The 25,892-nt window shown below is 46.8% G+C and overlaps 1 protein-coding gene across 1 annotated transcript; it reads left to right on the top strand.

Moving 5' to 3' along the window:
* The first annotated feature begins 1,582 nt into the window (after positions 1-1,582).
* GARS1 (glycyl-tRNA synthetase 1) lies at positions 1,583-24,966 on the top strand. Its single transcript, XM_058421521.1, has 17 exons — positions 1,583-1,725; positions 4,979-5,080; positions 7,745-7,847; positions 8,867-9,008; positions 9,649-9,737; positions 11,074-11,150; positions 12,456-12,601; positions 13,077-13,226; positions 14,721-14,883; positions 15,852-16,016; positions 18,170-18,282; positions 18,598-18,738; positions 19,948-20,033; positions 20,510-20,619; positions 21,912-22,005; positions 22,739-22,929; positions 24,625-24,966. The coding sequence occupies exons 1-17, from the start codon at positions 1,588-1,590 to the stop codon at positions 24,748-24,750; spliced, it is 2,136 nt and encodes a 711-aa protein (XP_058277504.1). The 5' UTR covers positions 1,583-1,587; the 3' UTR covers positions 24,751-24,966.
* Positions 24,967-25,892: the final 926 nt, after the last annotated feature.

Genomic DNA, 25,892 nt, shown 5'->3' on the forward strand with positions numbered 1-25,892 from the left:
AAAACAGCAATTTGCAGCTAAATAAAAATAACAGTTAAGCATTTGAAACACAAATGCACCATTCAGGAGCAGCAGATAAATATTCAGACACGTTCATTAGGAGGTTGAGGCTGTCTCTCAAATAAACAGACAGGTACAAAATAGCAGCCTGAATACTCCAATTACGCCAACATTGCATCAGTGCCGATGCTCCCGGCTCCAGGAGTGGGAGGGGGAGAAGGGGAGAGAGTGAGGAGGAGGAGGGCAGTGGGGAAAGCATGTGTGGGAAATGGTTTGGGGGTTTGTTTTATTTTATTTTATTTTTTTTTTTAATTTGCCTTATATTTTATGTAACCAGTGTTTGGATTCTCTTCCAGGCAGGGTTTAACTCCCAGGGATGGGAAGTTCTGTGGCACCGTGTTGGTCACGGCTCCTCTGCCTGACGTGGGCTCCCTTGGCCGGGCTCCCAGGGAAGACCCCCCACCCTGGGGAAAGCCGGCCTTGGCCTCCCGCCCGCGGCCCTAAACCCACCCTGCACAGCCCCCGGGCAGCCAGGGACAGCTGTGGATCAGCGCAAAGCAAAACAGCACCGAGCCCAAAAGCTACAAAGCCTTTGGAGCTCGAGTCCTGCCGCTGATTGAAAAAACAACATCCCGCCCTCAGCCCCCCTCTGCCCCTGAGAGTCCCTGTCCCAAGGCTGGGGGCACGCGTGGCGATGTGGCTCTGGGACAAGGGGACACTGAGCAGAGAGGGTGGTGAGAGTTGGTGCAGAGTCCTGCTGCGAGGCCGCGGGGATGCTCAGGGACAGTGGGGTGTCCCCAAGCCCAAGGACAGCCACACTTTTGGGCGTGACATGTCACCTGGGTGGGGACAGGAACCACCCTGCCTCACACACGCCGCAGAGGGACACAGCATGAGCCTTGCTGTGGGCCTGGGGATGCTCGGGGACAATGGGCGTCCCCCACCCAGGGACAGCGACACTTCTGGGGGTGTCATGTGTCGCCTGAGGGGCAGCAGGCACCACTCTACCCCGTGCACCGCACGGGAGGTGCGGTACTCCCACCTCAAACCCTGCTGTGGGGCCGGGGGCGTGCTCAGGGACAGTGGGGTGCCCCCAATGCCAAGCACAGCCTCACTTTCAGGGTGACACGTCACAGGCATCACCCTGCGTCGCGCACAGCTCGGGAGGATGTGTAGCACTTCCCACCATACCCAAACCTTTGCGTGGGCCGGAGGGGCTGCCCAGGGGTGTCCCCCCTCCCTGGGGACAGCCGCACTTTGGGGGTGCCCCGTGTCCCCCCGGGGTGGGGGGGTTGGCGTGGCAGGTGCCGCCTTTCCCCGCTCCCGCCGCGCGGGGGCGCTGCTCTTCCCTCACGGCGGCGGCGGCGGCGGTGGGGGGCGGTGCGCGCGTGCCCGGCCGCGCGCCCCGCGCGCTCCCCCTGCCGGCCGCGCGCGCCCCGCGTGCCGAATCTGCCGGCGCCGCCCCGGTGCGGAAAGTGCCGCGCCTCACCCGCGCCGCGCTTTACCCCGGCCGCGATTTCATCATGCGGGAGGCGGGCGCCGCTCCGCCCGCTCCTCCTCCCCCTCCTCCTCCTCCTCCTCCTCCCCATGCCGCTTCCCCGTAGCGTCCTGCCCGCCCTGCTGCGCCGCCTCGCCCGCCCGCTCCGCTCCGCCGCCCCCCCCGCCATGGACGGCCCTCAGGCCGAGGCGCTGCTGGCGCCGCTCCGGAACGCGGTGCGGCAGCAGGTAACGCGCCCCGGCCCGCGCCCCGCCGGAGGGGCTCGGGGGTGTCGCCCGGGGCTCGGGCGGGCTGTGGGAGGTGCCCCCGGCCCCCCACGGGGGTTGCCCGCCCTGCAGAGGGGTCTTGGCGCATCCCCCCGGGCGCTGCGGCGGCTCCGGCTCCGCGCACTGCGCGGCCCGGTGGGGGGGCCCGGGTGTCCCCATGGGTGTTCCTGTCCAGCGCCGGCCCGCGGGTGCGGGGTTGGCCTTTCGGGCACGGGCGGTGCGGGAGGGTATCGCGTGTGGGTTTCCCCCCATGGCTTTTTGCCCTCTGGAGCTGCCTGGCAGGGCTGGATCTGCGCGTCAGCCTACCTGGGTGTCCCCTCTCGGGCTGGCGCTCCCTGTGCCCGGCGTTAGGGCCCCTCCTCGTGTCTCCCATGTGAAAACAGCCCCCCCCCGTAGGTTCCCTCGTCCCTTTGGGGTCACGCTGTTGTGTCCCCTTAGAGCTGAGTTTGTGCCGCGTTTCGGAGGTAAATGACGTTCTTTGGAGTTGCATATTTGCCTGATGCAGTAAGGGATGGTAATTCCTTTGCGTATTTTCCATTTCATCATTCTGGTTAATCTAGGTGGCTGATGTGTCCTTTCAACTGGGACTGCATCGCATTCTCTTCCCATCTCCCTCCTTTTACCTCTAATCATCCTTCTTACCTGAGAAGGATTTGGTTGTCTTTTCGTTTCCTAAATAAATCTTGGCACTCTGGCTGTGTACGGCAATGGACCTTGTGGAGTTCCTTTTCTTCTCTTCACCACCTGCCAGACCTGTGCCTGTGTGTCCCCCATGTGCCTCCTTTAAGTGGCTGAATCCATATTATTCTCCTTAGCTGCACACAGAGCTATGCGTGTGTCCCTTGTATCCGCAGATTTGTGCGTGTGTTTCCCCATTAAATGAGTGGATTTATGGCCCTCTAATTATGCCAGCACTTCAGTGAGTTTTTATTATGAATCACTGTACAGCATAATGCCTTGGCAAGAGAGCTGCTTGTAAATAAAACGATGATCTCTAGAACCAGCCAATTTATTTAGTTTAAAATCCTGGGTGCTGTCATTTGCCTGTGAGTACCGACGCACCCCTTCTTTTCAGGGGTTGAAACTGGGATGTGGGGCGTCAAGGGAAAAAAAACCAAAAAACGTCCAGCTGGGGCCACACATATTGTGTTGTACAACTGGCTGTAGTAATTCCCAGAGATATTCACACAGGAGGAAAGGGAAGGGATAACAAAGATCGGGGTGGTTGATGTCTCTGGAAGCAGGAGTCTGTGTCTGGCAGCTCCAGGAGAAGTGGTTTAATTAAACCTAAGGGACTCAGCCTATGGAGAGGGAGCAGCCTATCTTCCTGCAGCAGTGCCTGATGCAATAAGCTGCCGTGATCCAGGGGTGGATCCCTCCCTGCTTTGCTGGTCTGTGGGACAAAGCTGCAGCAAAATTTGCCACATCGAGTGCTGCTGTGCACTCCTCCTCTTGGGCAGGGCTCGAGATCGGAGCTTTAATTAGATTGAGTCCTGTCAGCAAGCGTAATTATTTGCTTCAGTTGTGTTTTTTTTTCTTTATTTCCTTCTCCTTGCGTATGTGTGAGCTCTCTTACTTACAGGTCAAGACAAAGAGTTGCTGTGTGCTGCTTTTGGATGCTAAGCAGTGAGCAGGGTGAGGGCTCTGTTGAGACAGTAGGAGCTGCTTTGCTGCTGCCTTGATGCTTTTCCACTGCCGACCCCCCTGGCTTAACAAAGTCAATTTGGACTCACTACTTTAAAAGAAAAAAACACCAGATCAGATCCCTCCCTCTGCCACGTTACCCAGGAATGGCAGTTGCAGTTCTGCGCCCCAGAGTGAAACTTTCACGTTTTGGTTTAAATAGTTAACAGGAAGGAAACAGCAGATTTGTTCTGACCGTGTAGCTGATGGGGTTAATCCTGACAGGATTCTTATTTTTCCTTCTTCTCCTTGTGTGTGTTTCAACGAAGTCTTTGGAGACTTCCTTTTATTAATAAAATGAGCCTTTGAACCCCTCAGTCTCTGGAGCACTTTTGTCTTTTCTAATCTGATTACAGAATGGCAATCTGTGTATTCTCTTCTCTTCGCTTTCTCGGTTACCTGTAACGTTTATGTCAGGAAAGTTCAGAATTTAGGAAAAGTTGCTGTTGTGGAAATATTGTAATCTTTGTGGATTTAGGGGGCTTTTTCCTTTTTTATTTTTTCCCCCTTTTTTTGTTCCTCCTTTTTTTCTCAAGATATGCAAGGTGCATGAAAAATGCTAAACTTGGAGCATCCCATTTTTAGAACATCCCACTTGGGGCAGCTTTGACATCTCTGATTTTTCCTCCAGCACTTTTGTCCTTCTCAGCAATTCAAGCTAGATCTTGGTTTTGGTGAAGAAGAGTGGACTCAAAGAAAGACTTTTAGTTAATTTTTCTCCAGGAGCAACCTGGGCTTGACAGCTGAGGATCATGTTCATAAAAGAACCCTTTTGGGTGTGTAGGGATTGATCCCTTCTCTGGGCTGAAAGGGGAGAATCGTCCCCACAGGGCATTGAGAGTTTTGTGGGCTCAGGTCAAGACCTCCTGTAAGCCCGCTGCAGGGTTTTGCTGCTCTTAAATATTTAGGCTTTGGGTTTGTTTTTTTTAAAGGGTATTTTTTTGTTGTTGGTATTGACTTTATTCTATGTCAGTTACTGAACATGTTTTTAAAATAATAACAATTTTCACTCACAATGCAGCGTTTTCTTTGCTTAGACATTGGGCTGCAAATATCTGTCTTCTGTGAGACTTTCTGCTGAAAATTTATGTCCTTACTGGCCAGTTTTGATCAGGTAGAACAGAGCAAAAGAAGTCTGAAATGGCCACAAGCTTTGAAGAAAAGGGAAGGGGTGGAAGGAAGAGAAGCCTTGTAGATGGAGAAGGAGGGCACAAAGCCTGTGTTCACCATCTGAGAATCCACTTAGTGCATCCTCAGACAGAAAACAGGAATTTGTGGAAATGTGATGTACATAGAGGAATATAATTACACATGGAGGCTGAATAGCAGGTCTGTGAATTAGCAGTTGTGTGGGGTGGGTGAATTTCCCTAATGAAGTCTACTCTGCTAACTCTTAAAAGTGTGTTTCTCACTTGCAGCCTCTGGAGACCTGGCTGGACTAAAAGCTCCTTTTGGATTGCCTGGGGAGTTGGAAGAAGGAGAGGTCTCATTTGTGGCAAAGAATGAATCTACAATGTTCTTTTTCTCCTAGGGAGAGCTGGTGAGGAAGCTGAAGGAAGAGAAAGCTCCCCAGGTGGACATAGACAGAGCTGTAGCAGAGCTCAAAGCTCGGAAGAGGGTCCTAGAAGCGAAGGTGAGTTTGGAAGTTGAATTCTGAGCTCCACAGTTTTGTCTGAAAAGCCTTGAAATCTCTTCGTAATTCTTGCAGGTTTGGTCTAACAGTCCTAGATTGAATCACTTCTGAAGTAGTTTTTACAGGTTTCCAACTAGTGGCAATTTCATTCTTTACCTGTTACACTAATTTCTGTTAGCATTAAATCTGTATGGAAGCAAATACACATGAGTGCAGGTTGCCCAATAATCAAATTTGAAATTGAGTGTATATTCATTAATCTTTGTTTGCTATATAGATTTTTTGTGTGCAGAGTGAGAGTACTGTGGCTGCTCACTGTGGTGAATTTTCAGATTCTTTGCGCACTGAAATTCCCTGACTGTCATGGAATGTGTTTATTTAGAAACCACCCATTTTGCTACAGTAACAAAATTTTTTGTAGATGTTTCAAATAACCTGTAGTTCTTCTCAGCCTTAGAGGTGAAACTGTGTCCCCTTCTTTAAATGCAGCCATGCTCTGAAAATCTTTGTGCAAATTAAATGATGGAGCTTGAAATTTGTTGTCTTTAGATGAATAAAGAAGTAAAATACACTTTCATATCCTGTGAGCTTCCCTCCCCTTCCCAGACTGAAACAACAAAAAGAAACTCTTGAAGCTTAAAAACAGTCAGTTGTGCACATTCACCCAGGTTCTTTCTAATTTCTGTGTCGTGTAAACATCATTGTAATTGTGCCTGGGTTGTGCTTTTAAAAATAAGTGAATTAATGAGTAGATACACTAAGAGCAATTCTTACAGCTGCCTGACTGTGAGAACGTTCACCTGAACGAAATCCATTGACCCTGTTTGTCCTACAGAGCCATGTGGGATGAACAGGTGCTGCTCTCTGCCAGGTCTGGCCTTGTGGCTTCCTGTTTACACACACTGAACCCAGAAAATGTCATTTTTACTGAGTATTCAGCATAAGGACGGGGCTTTGGGGCTGCATTGATAACTGGATCATCCTGGAGGAAGTACTATCTAGATGTTTTCCCAGTTTGGGGTACCAGCCCTCAGAAGCTTGGGGGCTGAGGAGTCCTGGTGTCCCTGTGGATGTCAGCAGGCAGGTTTGGAGTTCTGGTGTCCCTCTGGATGTCACCAGGCAGCTGAGGAGTCCTGGTGTCCCTGTATATGTCAGCAGGCAGGTTTGGAGTCCTGGTGTCCCTGTATATGTCAGCAGGCAGCTGAGGAGTTCTGGTGTCCCTGTGGATGTCAGCAGGCAGGTTTGGAGTCCTGGTGTCCCTGTGAATGTCAACAGGCAGGTTTGGAGTCCTGGTGTCCCTGTGGATGTCAGCAGGCAGGTTTGGAGTCCTGGTGTCCCTGTGGATGTCAGCAGGCAGGTTTGGAGTCCTGGTGTCCCTGTGGATGTCAGCAGGCAGGTTTGGAGTTCTGGTGTCCCTGTGGATGTCAGCAGGCAGGTTTGGAGTCCTGGTGTCCCTGTGGATGTCAGCAGGCAGGTTTGGAGTCCTGGTGTCCCTGTGGATGTCACCAGGCAGGTTTGGAGTCCTGGTATCTCTGTGAGCCCCACCTCTGTGTTGGAGGGTGCCTGTAGGATGCACTAGGGAGGTTTCTTAGCACTTACACAATTTGTGTGGGCTGTCAATGCAAGGGTGACCTTGCAAACGCAGCACCTGCCCTTGGGAGTGCAGCACTCCAGTACTGGGAGTGTTTCTCTCCTGATGCTGTTCCCAGCAAGGATCACAGTCCCTTCCACCTTTTGGTTTTGGGGTGGTTTTCAAGTCCTGTGGTTCCTACTTGAAGGTGTCAGAGCAGCTCTGAATTTGAAGCTTTGAGCAGGGTGAAGCAGTTGAGTACACAGAGTACAGTGCTTTTAAATTAGACCACGATTATTTGTCGTTACAGGTGATAGAAAAGGGAAAGTTTGAAATAAATGACACAAAGGTTACCCGAAGGTTTTTCAAAATGCTAGTCTGAGACACTTAGGAGGATCTGAATTTATTGAACTTCTGGGCCTGACTTTCCCTTAATTATCAAAACAGGTTCCTTGAAGGAAATCTTTGAAGTCTGTTGACCTCACTAATGGATTAGATTGCAAAAATCACAGGTTTTCAGATAAAGTAGTGAGTCTACTCTTAAACATTTTCACAGTATCTTGTCAGGGCATTAAGACACTCCCAAGTTTTCTGAGTGCAGACCTAAATTTTACAGATAGATTTTCCTTGCACAAATACCTAAAATCATCCCTTTGGCAGTGCACAAGGATGATGGTGCTTGTAATCTTCATAGTCAAAATTATTTAATGTGAGGAACACCTTACTAAAAGGTTTATATATGCCAAGAGTTAGATGTGTGCAGTCTGAGATGGCCACTTGAATCTCTTTTCATAGTCGGGGAGGGAAGAAGGTCAGAATTGCTTTGGAAATCGGCATTTTTTTGCAATGATTGTGGAAAGCTGAGAATAACTCACTCAGGGAATGTTAGGTCATGAGTCCACTTCAAGTGTTTGAAATGCTGCATTCAGTTCATAATTGAGCACTTGTATCTCAGTGGAAGGATTCCTCTTTGGAAAATGAGGATGTTGACAGGATACCTTTTCTTCAAAGTGATCTTTGCAGTGGTGAGTGAAGAGGATTTCTCCTGAGAGAATCAGGGACTTTTAACTGGTTTTGTTTTGCCTGACTTACAGGAGCTGGCCTTACAGCCCAAAGATGACATCGTGGACAGAGTTAAGATGGAAGACACTCTCAAAAGGAGGTTTTTCTATGACCAAGCCTTCTCTATTTATGGAGGTATGGCTTTGAAGAAATGTTACATTTTAATCCCTTTAGGCTAATGTTCTGGTCTTTCTAACTGGGTGAAATGCTGCACTCTAGCAGTATTATAGTAATGTGGCATACAAGATTTTTTTTTTTTTAATGTTTGCTTTAAACTTTCCTGCTTGAGTCTGTAAGCCTTTCAAAAATTCCCCCTTCCTGAAGTGTTTGGGTTGGGATGGGGCTCAATTTTTGTCTTGTACTCTCTGAATGGAAATGATTGGACTTTAGGATGCGTGTCCTGAGCATTACATTGGTAGAAGATGGCTTCTTTGCTGAGGGTAGGGTGTTTGGGGCTTAAGGAGATCATCAGCTTATTTATAACCATTCATCTCTACCTGAGCTGCTCTTGGCAAATTTAGCAGAATATTTTGAGTTGGAAGGGACCCACAGGGATCATGGAGCTCTTAACGAATGGCCCACGAGGGGACCGATAGTGCTCAAACCCACTGTGAACTTCAGAACCTGTTCCCTCAGTGAACTTTGCCAATGAACTTCATGGCACAGGTGAATAAATGTGGCTGTTAAGCCTCTTCGCATATGAGCATCTCAGGAGGCAGCACAGTGCCTCTATGGTTGCTGCTCTTGCACCTCAGATACTGAATTAAACACTCTGAGTTGTTTTATTGGGTTTTTTAAAAACTTTACAGCTAGACTGGTGATTTGCAGATATGTGTTATTTATTACTGACAATAACACTGCTTTAGCTCATGTCTGATCACTTCTGTATTCAGATTCCTCCTTCACACAGATTGCTCCTGCAAAACAGAATCCATTGGTGGAGGGAATGTGGTTTTTTAGGGTTGTTGGTTGCAGGAATTTATCAGTTTTAGATTCTGTCACTACCTGATCCCTCAGTGCTCTGCAGCTGAACTGTGCTTCCTGCTCAAAAAATGAAACTGACTGATGGAAATGCTGAGAAGGGAAGACATCTACTCCAAATGGTGCAGCTTTGTACAATCTCACACTTCTTTTTTACCTTTTCCTCTTGGCAGGAGTCAGTGGTCTGTATGACTTTGGGCCTGTTGGGTGTGCTTTGAAGAACAACATCATCCAAGCATGGAGACATCACTTTATTCAGGAAGAGCAAATCCTGGAGATTGACTGCACCATGCTCACGCCTGAGCCAGTTCTAAAGTAAATTTGGGTCTTTTTGGGTTTTTTTACCAGCAGTTTGTAATTTCTGGTCATAGGTGCTTTTTACAGTGCTCTATAAAATTGCCCACAGGGATCTTGAGTCTGGGTCACCCAATTTCATACCATAATTAGGTGCCAGTGCACAGGTCAGTGTGAGAAGTTGTTGTTCCAGAAATCAGGGAAAGCAGTGGCACTCAGGTTTGGAGAGTTCAAAGCCTCCTAGCAGTCCCGTTAGGTAAGAAATTGCCATTATTCCTTTTTCTAAAAGATCAAGAAGACAAGAAAAAAGGCAGAAGCTTTCATGCAGCTGAGATATAAAATACTGGGAATATCTCCACCTGAATTACTGGTTACTCCTCACTGCTGCAGCTGTGTCTGGTTTTGATCATGATGCAGTTCCTGAAGGCAGTAAGTGTCATCTCTGTGACACATTTTAGGATTTAGATGTATTGATACTTCCCACAGATGATATTTTCTGAGGGGTGATGCTGCTTTACGTGACTCTGTAATCTGAAGCAGGAGTGAGCCTGCAGTTTTTGAAGGATTTCACTTTGATCAAAGTCTGTCCACTGGGATCACGCAGACCTGGGCCTGTCTGGTGGCAGCTGTCACATTCCTTGTTCTGTGTCATCTCTTCTAGGACTTCTGGCCATGTAGACAAGTTTGCCGACTTCATGGTGAAAGATGTGAAAAATGGGGAATGTTTTCGTGCCGATCATCTCTTAAAAGGTTTGATTTTGTTCCAAGTTAGGTGGGCCTGGGGGTTTCTTGCAGTGGTACAAGCACTGGAAAAGAGAATCTTTCTCAGGGGAAGCCTGCTGGTGTAGCCAGTCTTTCATACTTATGTTTATAGCTAATTATCATACCAAAAATCCCATAGGATCTGTTAGTGTCTTAAATGAGGTTCAGGGACTCTGGTCAAAACCCAGTTGTGTCCTTTCTTATAAAATCCAGTGTCAACAGGCTATGAAAGATTTCTCTGTTGTTTAAGCCAAGGATTCCCTATATAACAAGATTCCTGTACTCCACTGCATTCTGGTCTTAGTTTTTCTTGAATTTCAATTGCTTTTTTAAGTACTGAGAAGCAATTTGTTGATGCTGTGAGGGGTCAGAGTATGTTTTTCCTATGAGAGGTCAATTACACGGCAGTGGATGACTTTCGTGTGCACCTTAGAAATAGACCTCAGGCATTTCTTTGGTTTGCACAATCCTCACGCTTCTTCCTGGTTATTAAAATTTGGAAAAACAAACCAAGAAAGTCACATGAAGAAATCTCAGAAATAAGAAGCCTGTTTGAAAACTTCCACACGTACAGCTCCGCTGTGAATGGAAAGATTGTTCCATTCTGCTTAAGTGAGTTGTGCTCTCTGGTTTTTGAGCCTTTTCCTTAAATTCAGGTATGCAGAATGATCTATGTTTGCATTAAAGCAGTTTTCATGATATTCATTAAGGGTTTTTTTTGTCAAAAATAAAGCAACTTCAAAAGAAGCCCATCCAACCTCTGCCTCCTTTGCTGAGCAGCCTCATGAACAAGTGTATCCCTGTGTTCTGCAGCCCCTCCCTGTGAACAGCCACCTGCTGTTACTGCCAAACTGAGCTGTTACTGACTAAAAAGCCAAATTGCTTTTTTCAAAGGAGAGTGGGAAGTCTTGGCATCACCCTGTGCCTTTGCCAGGGAGCATGTTGTGCTGTACCGTGGAATGCAGTCCAGCCCCACTGTACCTGCCTCTGTGAATAAAACCAGCCTTGCTGCTTGGGATCAGACATTTGATATCTAGTCTGTGTAAGAGAAAGCAAGGAAAGGACTACAAAGCCATTGCTTAGGTTTGGAGAAATAATACTGAAAGGAACTGGATAAGAATGTGTTGTTTTCCCTGTGGCACACCAGTACAGTGAGCCGCAGGTCACCACTGCCCTGAGGACATGACTGGAATTATCCTGCTGGACACTGTCAGGACACGTTGTGGACATCACTTAACTCAGGCTGGGGGATCCTCCTGAGCTGTTTTATACTGGGGACAGTGATGAACTTGCAATATAAACTCATGACCAACTTTTCTTACAGCTCACCTGCAGAAACTGATGTCTGACAAGAAGTGCACGGCGGAGAAAAAGGCAGAAATGGAAAATGTTCTGACGCAGGTGCGTGCTGCATGGGGAGGAGGCTGCTTCAGGGAGAGGAGTGTGTGATAGAGTCCAGAGACAGTGGCCCTTTTCTGTTCCTGAAGATGCTCAGAAGTCTTTACCCCAGAGACCCTCTCAAATACTGAAAATTTGATTGTTAATAAATACTCTGAGCTTGCTGGTGGATCACATCTCCCTCACTGTTTTGGAGAGTTACTGCTATTACATTAATGAATCGCTTGAGTGTTGGGTTGATAGGGCTGAAGTCTCGGAGTTGGTCTGCTCTGTTTCACTTCATACCCTGGCAAAAAAACCCTTTTATATTTGTAAATCCCTTCTGTGGGATTGTCATACAGAGGAACAGAGAGGGATCACAAGTTTTGTCAGGATTTTTTTGAGTCAGCTCAGCACCGATTTACTTTGTTCTGAAATTGTCTTGGCTTTGAAGCACTGGGGATTTGTTCCTCTGTCTCTGGCACCCCACAAAGATTTTTCCTGTGTTTACCATTAGAATAATTGGTGCTCAGGCTGACATTCCTGAACAACTGTACAAACATTTGCCTTTATTTTTTTGTTTTTCTTTGTTTTTAATGTTTGTTCTCATGACTTCTAGGATAAATGCTTCCAAAGCCATGCATTCAATGAATGTTTCCTTCCAGAAAGAGAAACATTTTTTGTCAGTGTTTTGCATCACTGAGCAGCTGTCATTGGCTTTCCCACACTACAACACTAAACCTTGACCATCCTTTAGGGAAATCTCTCTATTAATAGAGTGTTTTTATATCCTGTTTTTGATATTTTTTCCTGATATATAAAAGATCATGACAATTAGAAATGCAGAACAGCTTTGAAAGGGCATCTGATGCATAGCTTGAATATTGTGTTTCAAGCAGCAGAAGAAAGAAATAAATGCAAACAAAGCCTTGCAGAAATTTTTGCTTTCTTCTCTCTCACTGCTGTATTTTTTTTTGCTCCCAACACTGACCTCCTCGTGTTTTAGCTGAATCTATTCAAAAGAATCAGTTCTGGTGGGTGGTGGTGCAGTCCCAATGACTTTTCTTGTGCTTTACACCCACTCTTAAGCTCAGACTTCCTGTGGTATGACTAAATCCCAGACCTATTACTAAAACGGGTTTGCAAATGTGCAAGTGTACTCTTCTATCACTGGTTCAGACTTCAGCTTGCTTGAAAATTTAGGTTAGAAGGGAATATTTTGAGCAGGTGATTCAGAGCTGTGGATCACGCTCAGTAAAAGATAAAGAGGACATTGATTCCTGTTTCTTGTCTAGTAAGTAAAATAATTCTTTTGTGTTTTGATATTAGTTGGACAACTATGGCCAGCAAGAGCTTGCAGATCTCTTTGTGAACTACAATGTGAAGTCCCCTGTCACTGGGAATGACCTGTCCCCTCCTGTTTCTTTCAATCTGATGTTCAAAACCTCCATTGGGCCTGGAGGAAACATGCCTGGGTAGGTGCTAATTTAATTCTGCTCACACTCTTCATGTTTTAGAGATCATCTGGAATAAAAATGAAATCTCTGGAGTGGCCTTCCCCTGCCTCTCAGTCCCAGCCTCCTGCAGCAGGTTAGCATTCCTTGGGGAAAGGCAGGAGAAGCAAGGGGCAATGGAGAATCATGAAAATACTTAAAGCATCCAAAATACAGAACCCAGCTGTGCTGCTTGGAGTAGTTGCCATAAAGCCAGTTAATGCTGGTCTCCAGTTGTCAGTGACTTCATGGCTGAGTGACAGTGTCAGTGACTTCATCCTCCTTCAGGATACCTGTTTGAGGAAGGAGGTAAAGTTTTTACCCTTCAGTCTATTACTTTTTTTTTTTTTTTTCTGGAATAAAAAGTGTCAAAAAACTTTCACCTGTCAGTTTTGCAGCAACTGTTGCTTTAAATCTTAAATCTTCCTGATTTTTTCTCTCCCCCATCTCCTTTCAGCTACCTGAGGCCAGAAACTGCACAGGGAATATTCCTCAACTTCAAACGTCTGCTGGAGTTTAACCAAGGCAAATTGCCTTTTGCTGCTGCCCAGATTGGAAATTCCTTCAGGAATGAAATCTCACCCCGCTCCGGCCTTATCAGAGTGAGGTACTGCCAACTTCCTCTTTCAGCAGGAGGGTGCCTGGGAACAGGGAGCATCTTCTTTTTGTTCCAGGGTTTGTGCAGGATTGTTTCACTTTAGTGCTTTCTCCCAGAAGAATCCTGATTATGTGCCCTGGTGAGTCTCAGGCTTTACAGATGAGCTCACAGTTTAGGTTTTAAGTACAGAATTTTAAGGTTGGCTTGTGAGAAGTAGAATCTCTGTAATAGTTGTTGTATTAGGGATAAAACTCAGTTTCACTGACAGAATTTGGCTTCCCTCATAGTCTAAAAGAATCATATCAAAGGTAGCTGTGTTCTCTACAGGATTTTGCTTGTTTAGTTATGTTCATGCAGTTTGCTTTGAAACTGAAATCAAAATGTGGTTGACCTTGCAGCCAATATTTCCTTGTCTCAGTCCTGCAGATTCTGCAGTTCTACAACTTGCTCCAGAGAGGAAGTTGGGAGATAACCTGACTCAGGACCAGTGTTTGTGTCGCAAGATCAGTCAAGCTGGAAAGCTCAGGGTTATTAGAAATTACTTTCAATTCTGTCTTTGGATAAAAGTGATTCTTGCCTTTCACTAGGGAAAATCTCTGTATTTAAACTGATCTATCCTAACTGAAAGTCTCTTCCATACAGTTTGGAACAAGAGCTCCCGTGCACAGGCAGTACATGTTGTAAACTTGGTAGTTGATTATTTCACAGTGCCATAAATATCACTGAGAAGCTGTGGCATCCTTAGCACAGAGGGAATTCAGGAATTTCCTCCATCCTCCTGTTCTGTTTTGCTCATCTGGAAATGAGAACTTCTCTCTTTGAAATCATTTTCAGTCAGATATAAATGGTATGCTTGTGGCACATTTATTGGAGACTGTTATTATGCAATCACAGCAAATTACACCCTGATGGCTGTGATTTACAGTTAATGATTACCTAGAGGTTTTTTAAAGGTTCTTGATAATGAGCTAATTCAGCGGAAAGTGATTTCAAGGAAGAAGGCTCAGAATCAATCTCTGAGTAAAGATGTATTAAAGTTCTTAAAACAGAATTCATGCCATTGCTGTGTGCAGCAGTATCGTTATCTTCAGGAAATTAGCACCTCACCTGGTTATTTTTGGCACCTCTGACATGAGTTAGTGCCACTGATTTAATCAGGAGATCCTGTAAGGAACAACTTTTAGTATGTGTATCACAACAGTGTGGAAAAACTCCAGAGAACTTTTGGAAGTACTTCCAAAGGTGGTGTTCTCTGCTCTGATTCACTGTGGTCTTAACCACGGCCTGGAGAGCTCTAGATGAATTTGTAGGAAGTTTTGTTAGGAATTTGAAGATGAGACTAAATCCAGTGATGAGACTGGTTCACGTTCCAGTCTGCCCATTGTCTTGGCCAGATCTGTGTGTGATTTTAAATTACTGGCTTGCTGTCAGAGGTTGAAGCACAACAGTTTATTAGGGTCCGATGCATAAAATATTTAATGTGTGTTTGTTTGTTTTCACTAGGGAATTCACCATGGCAGAAATTGAGCACTTTGTGGACCCCAGTGAGAAAAACCACCCCAAGTTTCAGAATGTGGCAGATCTCAACATCCTCTTGTACTCGGCCAAGGCGCAGGTCAGCGGGCAGTCTGCGCACGTCATGAGGCTGGGAGACGCTGTCCAGCAGGTAACCTTCCTCCTGCAGGCACCCCCAGCTTGCTCCTTGCGATATTGCTCTCAAGGCTGAATTACAAACTGGCTTTTTAAAATCAGGCCTCTGGGTGGTGTGTCTGTCCAGTCCCATGTTGGTCTGAGCACACGTAGTGCAGTTGAAATATTCTGAATCCAGGACTGAGGGCATGCATCAGCTCCTTGCACTGGGCTTGCACAAAGTTTGTGTTGTGTCGGTGCCGGCTCGGATTTGCTCCCAGATTATGAGTAAATTCTCTTCAGTGAATCAGTGAGGCTGAGATCTAGGCCTGGCCCTTGCTACCAGAAGAGTGCAGGTAGTGCTGGGGTAGGGGTTGGAAGCTGAACTTCACACTTAGCTAGTGAAAAGGGATAGTAAGGAATATTAATACAAGCAGTATCTGGGAATCTCATATTCAGCTGCTGACCCCCATGAGTACGTGGCTTGCATAATTAGATGAATCACTACCTGATTCATTTAATTATGAATGGGTTGATTTATCAACCTCCTCCACCCCATTTCCTCCAACCCCCAAATGAAAAAAAACCCCGAAAAAACACCAAAACACTGCCTTTAAAAAACATAAACAAAGCAAAAAAATCCCAAAAACAAAAGCCAAAAAAAGAGCACCATCCCTCTGTTGTATTGCAGCTGTGAACTGTAGGGTGCAGCTGTTGTAATGCCAGTGACTGCAGTGCTGCATACAGTGGGGTATTTACAAGCAGGTGATCCTCAGAGCCAGTGGGTGATGAGTCCTGGAGTGACAGTGACTCTCTGTTGTGGTCAGATGGAGATAGCGCCAGTGGCACGAGGTGAATTTGAAGAAATGTAACAGCTTCAGGGGAGACAGAAACCACAAGTTCTATCTGCAACGTGTCAGGTTGCCTGCAGAAGTTCAACAAACCATGACTTTGCTTCCTTAGGAATTCATGTGGGGTTTTTCTCCCTGCTCTTTCTCCCTGCAGGGTGTGATCAATAACTCGGTTCTCGGTTACTTCATCGGCAGAATCTACCTCTTCCTCACAAAGGTCGGCGTATCCCCGGAGAAGCTGCGCTTCCGACAGCACATGGAGAATGAGATGGCTCATTATGCCTGTGACTGCTGGGATGCAGAGTCCAAAACCTCCTATGTAAGTGGGCAAAGTGGAAGCAGCAAGGGGAAACTCTGTCACATCTGGTTTATTTCTGGCTTTTTAAAGTTAGGGTTGTGAGTCTGATGTGTCTGTCCGGCTCCACATTGGTCTGAACACACATAGCTCACTTGAAATATTCCAAATCCAGAACCAAGGCAGGTCAGCTTCCTGCACAAAGTTTATGAACTGTTCATGCTGCTTTGGTAGGTCCAGGCTCTTTTGCTGGAGCCTGAAGTAGCCTGGGGATGGTTCACTGGTCAAATTTCATCTGGAGTTAAAGGAAACTGGGTCCTGGTGCTTTCCAAAGACTGTAACCTCTGTAGCAGCAGTAGGGAAGGATTTGTTTTGCTGGAGGTGTTATTCCAGGGCAGATTGCTTCCTGCTTGAATGCTTGCTCTTCCTTTCTCTCTTCCATGCTGTGAGAAATGAGTTCACTCCTGCCAGTTCAGACAGCTGGTGCTGGAAGAAAAATTCCTCAAGGATTTGTTATCATCTTCCTGCTGAGTCATTAAGAGCTTTTTCATTCAAGCCTTGTTGAATGCCTTCTTTTCCCTCATGTATTGTTGGTTGGATTTAGACTTATCCCTAGTGGTGCCTTGTTACAGCACGTTAGAGGAATAATAGCCAGTAAAATTCTACCAAACTTAAGATTAGGAAAAACCCAAACCTCCTGCAGCTCACATGAGTGATTTGTCTTCATGTAGAAAAGACCTGGAGAAGTGACTGAAGGAATGGCTTCCTCTGTATGTCCGTAGCTGGCTTCCAGAAGTTCACAGGCTTCCAGCCAGCCCCAAACTGGACATGTGTGGGCCACCCCATGTAAATAAGGTCATTCAACTTTTCAAGCCTTGTCATGATGATTAGGACAACTCTCACAGAGCAGGGTGTCCAACAGCATAACCCAGGAGTGAGCACAGCAATCCCAGCGGCGTGAAAGGAACACCTTGGGAGCTGGACCATGCTTTGATTTGTTGCTTAACTGACCAAAAATGTTTGTTTCAGCTTGCAGCACTCAGTTGTAAGAAGAGAGGTGGTCTGAGTGGCTTAAAATCCATTCTATAAATTGTCTGCATACAATGGTGTGAGTTAAGGGATTTTAAAGGTCCAACCTGGCCTTGGACAGTTCCATTGATGAGGCAGCCACAGCTTCTCTGGGTAACCTGTGCCAGGGCCTCCCCACCCTCACAGGGAATTAATTCCTAATTTAAACCTGCCATCTTCCATTTAAAGCCATTCCCAATTGTGCTGTCACTCCATGTCCTTGTCCAAAGTCCTTCTCCAGCTCTTGGAGCCCCTTCAGGCACTGGAAGAGCCTTCTCTTCTCTGGGTTGAACAACCACATAAGCCTGTATTCTGTGTTTTCTGAGAAGTAGCTGTAACACCCTAATAGCTTAATTTCTGTAAAAATCCTCCCAAAATACCCTGGAACACCACGACTGTCAAGCACAGGGATTTTTTCCTGTTCACACACCTTTTCTGACACCCTGCTATATGACTCCAGCTTGGAAAACCACACAACATCTGGCTGTCTGTACATCCCACACTGATGTGACAGTGAGTGGGAAGCAGCTGCTGAGCCTTGTCTTACATGGGATTGTCTGTTAAGAAATCCAGAGGGAGGTTGTGTTTGCTGCTTCACCGATCCAGTGTGAACGGTGTTCTGAGATTCCTCCTTGCCATACGTGCTGAAATACTGAATTAAAAGCTTCCCTTGCATGTGATCTGGGTTGTAGCAGCTCCTAAGCCAGGCTTTTGGCCATTCCAGTGTGGTTGATTGCCTGGTGTGTGTCCCATGGCCAAGTAGAGCCCTGGGGACACAATGCCTTGTGTGCCTGTGGCATGTGAGCGATAGGACCGTGTGCTCTGGCCCCATCCTGAGCTGTTGGCACAGGGCTGTGCCCTGCCAAGCCATGTGGAAAAGCTGGCCCTGAACAGGCACTGGGTAGATGAGTGATCGTTTCCTCTGGAAACAAATGGAATCACTCAAATGAGGGAGCAACTGGTGAGGGAGGGCTGCTTATTGTAACAGAGCTAATTATGTAGAAAAAACAGTCATGGGAGCAGGAAGGGCTTAAGGGTGAATAAACAGATTTGATGGTTAAGTGGACAAAAAAGTGAGTTGGTGAAAGCTTCCAGTTTTGTTGTTTCAGGGTTGGATTGAGATCGTTGGCTGTGCTGATCGTTCCTGCTATGACCTTTCCTGCCATGCCCGCGCCACCAAAGTTCCTCTCGTAGCTGAGAAGCATCTCAAAGAACCTATATCCTTTCAGAATAAAGCAGCTTCTCCTCAAGTGGAAAGGGATTGGACAGGGAGATACCTTGGAGATCTGCCCAGCTCTATTTCAAGTTACATCTGTATATTTAACAGGGAAACCTGCAACTGCAGGCCAGCATGACTTTGGGAAGTCACCTGGAAAGAATTGAGCACTTGTTACTCCGCTCCTCTCTTGGAGAGAGGTTCCTTCATCCAGTACTGGAGAAGGTGTCTCTGTGTTGTGTAGCAATTAACTTTGACGTTATGAAGGAACCAGGCCGTGCTTTCTGTCCTCACAAGCTCCTTAACTGCCTTGTACAGAACAGTCAACATTGTTCAGTTCGAGGCAAATAAGGGAGCCATTGGCAAAGCTTACAAGAAGGATGCCAAGGTGGTGATGGAATACCTTTCCGTGTGTGACGAGTGCTACATCAGCGAGATGGAGCAGCTGCTCAACGAGAAAGGGTGAGCTGGCTCTGTGTGTGTGGCACCTTCCTCTGACACCCTGAGGTGGGCTCCAGAGGGCTGCTGCGTTTATCTGAGCCACCTGAAGCCAGTTCCCTTGTGAGAGCAGGCTGTGTGGGTCATCTGAGCTGTTTGAGTGCTGTCCCTCTCACCAGGCATTGCTGGTCACCCATCAATGTATCTCTGCGTGTATGCACGTAAATATTTATTTGTCTGTGTGGGAATGAGCTGCTGGCTTTAGTAGGATCATTCCAAAGGAGAAACAATTCTGTGAAATGGGAATTGTTTATCAGCTTCCCCACTTTGGTTTGAGAGTGGACCAGGACTGATTTAAAACTTCAAAATTAATAAAATAGTTCTGTGACTGATGGAACAAAATAGTTAAATGAGAAGCAAAACTTGCCTGAGTATCCTCCAGTGTTCAGTGAGCTGCTTTAGGACCTGTTACAGCTTTTGATTTATTGTGGCAGGAATTGGTAGGATTTTCTTTGACCTGCCTTCTTAACAACTCGTGCAGGAACTGAAAATATGAGAAGTCTTTACAGTTGTCAGATTTGGCTGAAGCAGGCCAACAGCTCTCTGTGTTAGGAGAAACCTAATGGTGCAGTAACAAAATAAACCCACTTAATTTCCTGCTTGAAATGGTACAAGGTGTAGGATCAATGAATGCATTACAGAATGGTAACATTTACATCTTTCTTTCTTCCCCTGAGCTAAAATTTCTTTCTCTCACATCTCTATGAATGTGAAAGTGTAGAAAAAACCAGTAGCACTCAAAATGGTCAGAGAAATTATTGCAGAGAAGAAACTTAATCCACCCAGAATCTCCCTGAAATGGTTCAACAGATGAGTTACAAGCAGTATCCCTGGATTATTGATAGTCCAGTGACTGCTTTGTGTGCCTCTCTTTTTCTCTTTGGTGTGTGTATAGGCTTCATCCTGAGAATTTCCCAACTGACTTTGCTTCAGGCTGTTAACCACAGCTAAGTTCACTGTGATTCTGAAAATGGTTGCTTTTAGTGTACGTGAAGTAATTTTATTATTAATACAAGTTTCTTTTAATGGGTATGCTACGTGTTTCTTTTGTTTCTGGGGTTTTCCCTGGCTTCTATCATCCCACCCTCAGAGTCAACCAGGTGATGCAATTAAGGAAATAATACTTGGTTGTTTATTGCCATAGCTTTTAAGTTACTTCTTTTTCCTTTGCAGGGAATTCACTGTTGAAACTGAAGGGAAAACTTTTCTATTAACAAAGGACATGGTTACTGTGAAGAGATTTCAGAAAACATTACATGGTAAATTTGGTTCTTTGTTGTTTGAACATCATCAGGGTACACCTCAAGTATGAACTTTATTGGTAGCATTGTCCTGTTGATATTGTAATACAGCATAGGAAAAATGCCAAATGTAATTTCTTTAAATTTAGAAGTAGGAAGGCTTTTGGAAAGTCAGTGACTGCATCTCCACAGAGCTTTTGTTCTGATACAGGATACGGGGCTAGAAGGAAACTTCCCAAAATGCGTGGATTTAGTTCCTAAAAGAGGGCAGAGAAAGGGCCCTGAGTTGTGCTCTACAGCCTAAATACGTCCTGTACATGAGCTAAGTCTGAATCTCTATTTCAGGTATTTGTATTTATAGCAGAAATGTTTAATCTTTTATTTCCATGGACTCATTTACACATAACCAGAACTTCTGAGCAGAAAGCATCAGCAACCACATCTTATTTCTTGAACGCATTTTTGATGGTGATGTGTGTTATTTTGTGTTCCAGTGGAAGAAATCATCCCGAATGTCATTGAGCCCTCGTTTGGCATTGGAAGGATCATGTACACGGTGTTTGAGCACACATTCCGCATCCGGGAAGGAGACGAGCAGAGAACGGTGAGAGCCCCGAGGCTGGGCCAGCTGTAGGTACCTGCCTTCCCCTCACACCCAGGGAAGGGGCTAAAACAACCAGCACAGTGCCCAGAAGAGATGGGAGAGCCCAGCTGGGCTGTGCAGTTGCTGTTCTTGCCACAGTACCTGTCATTTTTACATGAGAGCCATGTGTGCGTGAGGCTCTCGCTGGGTTACTGGCAAGGGGATGAGAAATTCCTCCTTCTGGACCCACACTTGGCAGTGTTCCATTGCTCAGGGAAATGCTTATCTTCAGTGTTTAATTTCCTTTCTTTCTGCTACTTTTCCTGGAATCATAATTCTTTGCAGCAGGATGGACAGTGGACTAACTGTTTGCTCAGTTCCCTGTGAAATTCAGCCTTCTCTGGTTCTGGACAACCCTAAAACCTTGGCCTGGAGCTTTGCTTTAGCAGGGGCCAGAGGGAAGTGTTTGTTAGATACAGAGCTCCCTCCAGGCAGTGCCCAGATGTGGTGCTCTGTGCCATTGCTGGTGGCCCATGAGAAGCCTGGAAACTTGGTGCTGCTTCCCACTCCTTGTTCCTGGCTCCTGGACTATTTTTATAACAAAGAAATGCAACATAATAAAAAAGCTTCTTTGTGTCTGGGGGTGCCACAGGATGTGGTGCGTTTTTGACTGGGGGAAGGGCTCAGGAGGCCAGAGTTAGGACACAGTTAACTTTGAACTGCTCCTAAAGTATAAAATACTGGATTTACCTTTCTTCTAGTACCCATTTACTTTCTATGTAGCCTGGCTTGCTTTATATTGTGGTACATCTCACATGCATTGCTTCTGTCCCTTTTATACCTTGCTGATTGCCAGGAAAGATTTTATTATTTTTCCCCTCACTTCTGGCACGTTTTTATTTTCTGAGGGTGTCTGTGAAGGGTTCTAAAAACCTTTTTGCTACATGTGCTCCATGTGTGTGGAGTCTCAAACAGGGAGTTTGGTTTAAACTGGGCATAAGACTAAATCTCCTGGTAAGAGAACTCCACCATTAATTTTTCTGTAATTCAGATGATGTTAAATTTCTTTAGAAGGGCTCTATCAGACCTATTCTGGTGAGTGGTAACATTTAGCTGTCAGGAGATAAGGAGAAATGGAGGCTGAAGCCTGCTCCAGTGGTGTGAGATGTCACTGCTGATGTCTTAGAGTAGGTCAGAGACTCCCCCAGAACACTCCCCTGCCTCCAGCCTTAGTCAGAGCTTATTCTCACCTCCCAAGAGTCTGATCTGACCATCAAACTTGTATTTACTTGTGCTTTTCCTTTTTTCCACAGTATTTCAGCTTCCCAGCTGTTGTAGCACCGTTCAAGTGCTCCGTTCTTCCTCTGAGCCAGAATCAGGAATTCATGCCTTTTGTCAAGGAATTATGTAAGTGTGTTAAGCACTCTGGGTGTGATGGGGCTGTGCACTGGGCAGAGAGGTCTCTCAAAATAGCAATGGGATCATGTGGCTCTCCAAAGTGCACAGGGAGAGTTGTTGACCTGAACCTGCTGAGTATCCACAAGCTTTGGGTATCCATCAAACTCTTCAGCTATACCCAAAAACGCACCACTATGACCTTCCCTGTGCTGGTTTCGAGTGTAAAAGACATTCCTTTTTTCCCTTCTGTGTCAAAAATAAATCTTTCCCACTGCTTAGGAGAAGCTAGAGCAGTGGGGATTTCTGTTTTGTTATTAAAGTTTGCTTTGCTTTTATTGGCCACATAATTTCTTGAATCTGTCCCAGAGCTGCTGAGCCTGCAACCATTCTGTCAAATGGATGGGGACCATAAAACTGAACAGATGCAGGGTAGGAGCAGGGGTCAGCACCAGATCTGCCTGGGACTTTGTCTCCCTGGCCTGGATGTGCCCTGCACACTGAGGCTGGGGTTTGGACTTAAGGCAGGGTCACGGCACTGATGGCAAGGGGAAAAACTTGGCGCCTTTGCACTCGGAGTGAGAGTTGTGGTGTGACATGGGGAGCTGAGAGAGCGGGGTGGGTTCGACCCTGCGGTCCTACAAAGGATGGAACGTTGGACGCTCTGAGGTGCTCTGGGGTGCTGCCTGCAGCCAGGACAGCCTGTGCCCGTGCTGTGTAAGGATCCCTGCTCCGTTCCCTGCAGCCGAAGCACTGACCAGGAACGGGATCTCGCACAAGGTGGACGACGCCGCGGGCTCCATCGGCCGGCGCTACGCCCGCACGGACGAGATCGGCGTGGCCTTCGGCATCACCATCGACTTCGACACGGTGAACCGCACGCCGCACACGGCCACGCTGCGCGACCGCGACTCCATGCGCCAGATCCGCGCCGAGGTGAGCGCGGCACGCCGGCTGCCACGGCCGGGCCTGCTCCTTTCGGCCCCTGCTGATCCTGGTCCGTCGAGCTCCGCGTGAGGCCGGCGTGTATTCGGCCTCACGAGGGTTCTGCGCGCTCTGAGGGTGGCCAGCAAGCTCCCAGAAACGGTTTATGAATAATTAGCCAGACGGCAGGATCGGGTGTGTTTTGAAAAAGGAAAAAGGTTTTAATTTAGGAAGAAAATAATGCAAAAGAAAAGAGCAAAAGGCTGCACGTGGTGGAGGAAATGCCATAGCACCTGCTAGGGCACACTGAAAATGCCCCGAGCGACTCTCTGCTCGTTCTTAAGTACATAACAATTTAGGAAGGTCTTTTGGTAAGCTGCCCAATAGAAACAGCTACAGGTCTCGAGGTACATTTCAAAAATCCAACAGGTGCTGGCACTATGCCAGTTATGATGAGAGAAGCACGAAAGTTTGTGGCTCTTCTCCCTTAAAAGCTCTGGGGTAAAACTGAAACTCTTTTCCTTATGTGGAAACATCCACTTGGTTGTGGGGGTGCAATGCAACATTGATCTGTCAGTCATCCTCGTGGGAGCTGCCTCCAGCTCTGTAGCAGTTTAGCTGTTGTGAGAAATCCCCAGGAGCAGGTATCGGTCAGACAGAAGACGCTGGCCCAGATGATAAAGTGAGCAGAAGCTTTTGTTTTTCTTGCATGCAGAGGTGTTGATCTTACCTGAAAGCTGTGCCTTGTGCTGGTTGCACTTGTCTTCAGTGTCTTTTTCCAAGTGAAGGCTGCTGAGTTAAAGCATTGTCTGGGTTGTGTCTGGCTTCAAAGGCTGGGCTCCTTGTAATCCACAGGCACCAAAAAGCAGAACACAGGTTTGCCTTGTAGCTGGTGTTGCCTGTGCAGCACCAGAGGAGCTGATGAACCACTGCCCCAAAGCTGTGTGTGCCCTGAGCAAGCTCTGCCAGTGTGGCCATAATGCAGACTGGAATAGCAAAAATCTCCCTGTGGTGGGCTCTGCCTCTGCTCAGAGCTGTGCATCTGCAGACTTGGGGGTGTTTTCAGGTTTTTCTTTACTCCCTGAGGCTCTTTTCTCCCTGGCCTTTGGCGCAGGAGGAGATGGTGCTCACCTGTGAGGCTGAGTTGTAGGTCCACAGTTGTAGCAGTGCCTGAGGCTGCTGAGCTGGCTGGGGTTTGGCTGGCTGTAACAGGCAGTGCCAGTTCCTCAGGGCACCCATCTGTCTCTCTGTCACCTGGGTGACCTCTCCCTGCCAACCAGCAGAGATGAGACTTTGCTCTCCTTCAATTTCTGCAAATTTTCAGCTTTCTGGCTGATCCTTTGCACCATGACACTGTGCTGTGGGGAGCAAAGAAAAGGCAACTTACAGCTTTTTCTGTGCTGGTCTTACAGTTGGTAGGGTTTAGCTGAACCCTGGCTTACAGCATCTTTTGTGTGTGTGTTGTATTTTTTTTTCCTTTCCCAAACTGTAGCACAGCATTACCTCACTTTGGGTCAACCGTTTCCCTCCTGGATCACTCTAATGACAGATAACAGATTGATCTAAAGTTTTCTCCCCAAAAATGATCTTCCAGGAGATACCTTGTACCTGTTCTATTTTTGATGTAAAAAATTGCCCAAGTCCCCAAATGCCCAGCTTGATTTTGGTGACTTTGTGTTTCTTACGTAATTGTGGCTTTTCCTGCAGATCTCTGAACTTCCTGCCATCATCCGAGACCTGGCCAACGGTTATCTCACCTGGGCTGATGTTGAGGCAAAGTTTCCACAATTTGAGGGACAAGAGACTGGCAAAAAGGACACAATAGAAGAATAAAGAAAAGTAAAATCCTGTCAAAATGTCCACTTTTTACCGTTCATGTTAATATGAAATAAACTTACCGTGTATTATTCGAAGCTGCATTGTTTGTGCACACAGGGACTGTCTGGGGTTTTTTCTTCTTTTCCTCGGTTGCTGACCAGATTTAACTTTAAAAACTGAAATAATTGCAGCCTGCCCTGAAGGTGTTATGAATAAAACCACCATTGTATATGCCTGCCTCTCTGTGTTCCTGCAGCCTTGTGCTTTCTTCAGAAATGCCCCTTTTTTCTCTCATTTTTGCCCTCCTGCTTAGGGCTGTGGGTGTTAGAGGTTCATGCACAGGCTTTCATCTGGGTTTGGATCATCCTGGTGGAAGTTGTGCCAGTTGCATGGGCTGTGTTTGTGAAGGGGTGATCACAGTGCCAGTCCTCTTTTCTCCACTGTGGTTGAGGCAGCCACCTCAGGAGATGGGTTTGGTGCTCTTTTTTTTTGGCTGCAGGTGTTTAAATCCTGTATTTCTGCAGAACTGGGAGCATTTGCGCACGGGAGAATGGAGCAGGGGTGGAAAATCCCGTCCCAGTTCTTGCTCCTGCTGGACACGGTTGGGTTCCTTGGCTGAGGGAGCGAGCAGCAAAGAGCTGGCAGGGTTGTTTTTTTCTTTCAATGTCTTCTGGCAGCGAGGGCTGAAAGCAGAGACTGCCCTGAGCAGGTGGGAGAAGAGCCAGGTACCCTTTCACTTCCCTGGGCACTGGAGGAATTCAAAGCCCTGTGCTGTCAGAGGACCTTGGTTTTGGGGAGCCTTAAATCCTCCTGGCCTGGGCCAGGTAGGAGAGGCCTCACACCTTGTCTTGCAGACTCTCATCCCACTGAGAAATCCCTGGGCTAGAAACCTGCCCTTTTGAGGGCTGGGAAGTGTTCTCTTAAGTTTTTGCTTGGGTTTAAACACTCATTTAAAGATGAGTTTGAAAACACGAATCCTGGGATGGTTGGGGTGTGAAGGGATACTGAAAAATCACACAGTTTCAACCTTCTGCCATGGACAGGGCCACCATCCATATCCCAGGGTGTTCCAAGCCTCATCCAGCCTGGCCTTGGGCACTTCCAGGGATCCAGGGGCAGCCTAATTTACCTGCCTGCCCTGCCTGTCAGTCTGTGGT

Source organism: Hirundo rustica, chromosome 1 (assembly GCF_015227805.2).
Source record: "Hirundo rustica isolate bHirRus1 chromosome 1, bHirRus1.pri.v3, whole genome shotgun sequence".
Taxonomy (NCBI): Eukaryota; Metazoa; Chordata; class Aves; order Passeriformes; family Hirundinidae; genus Hirundo; species Hirundo rustica.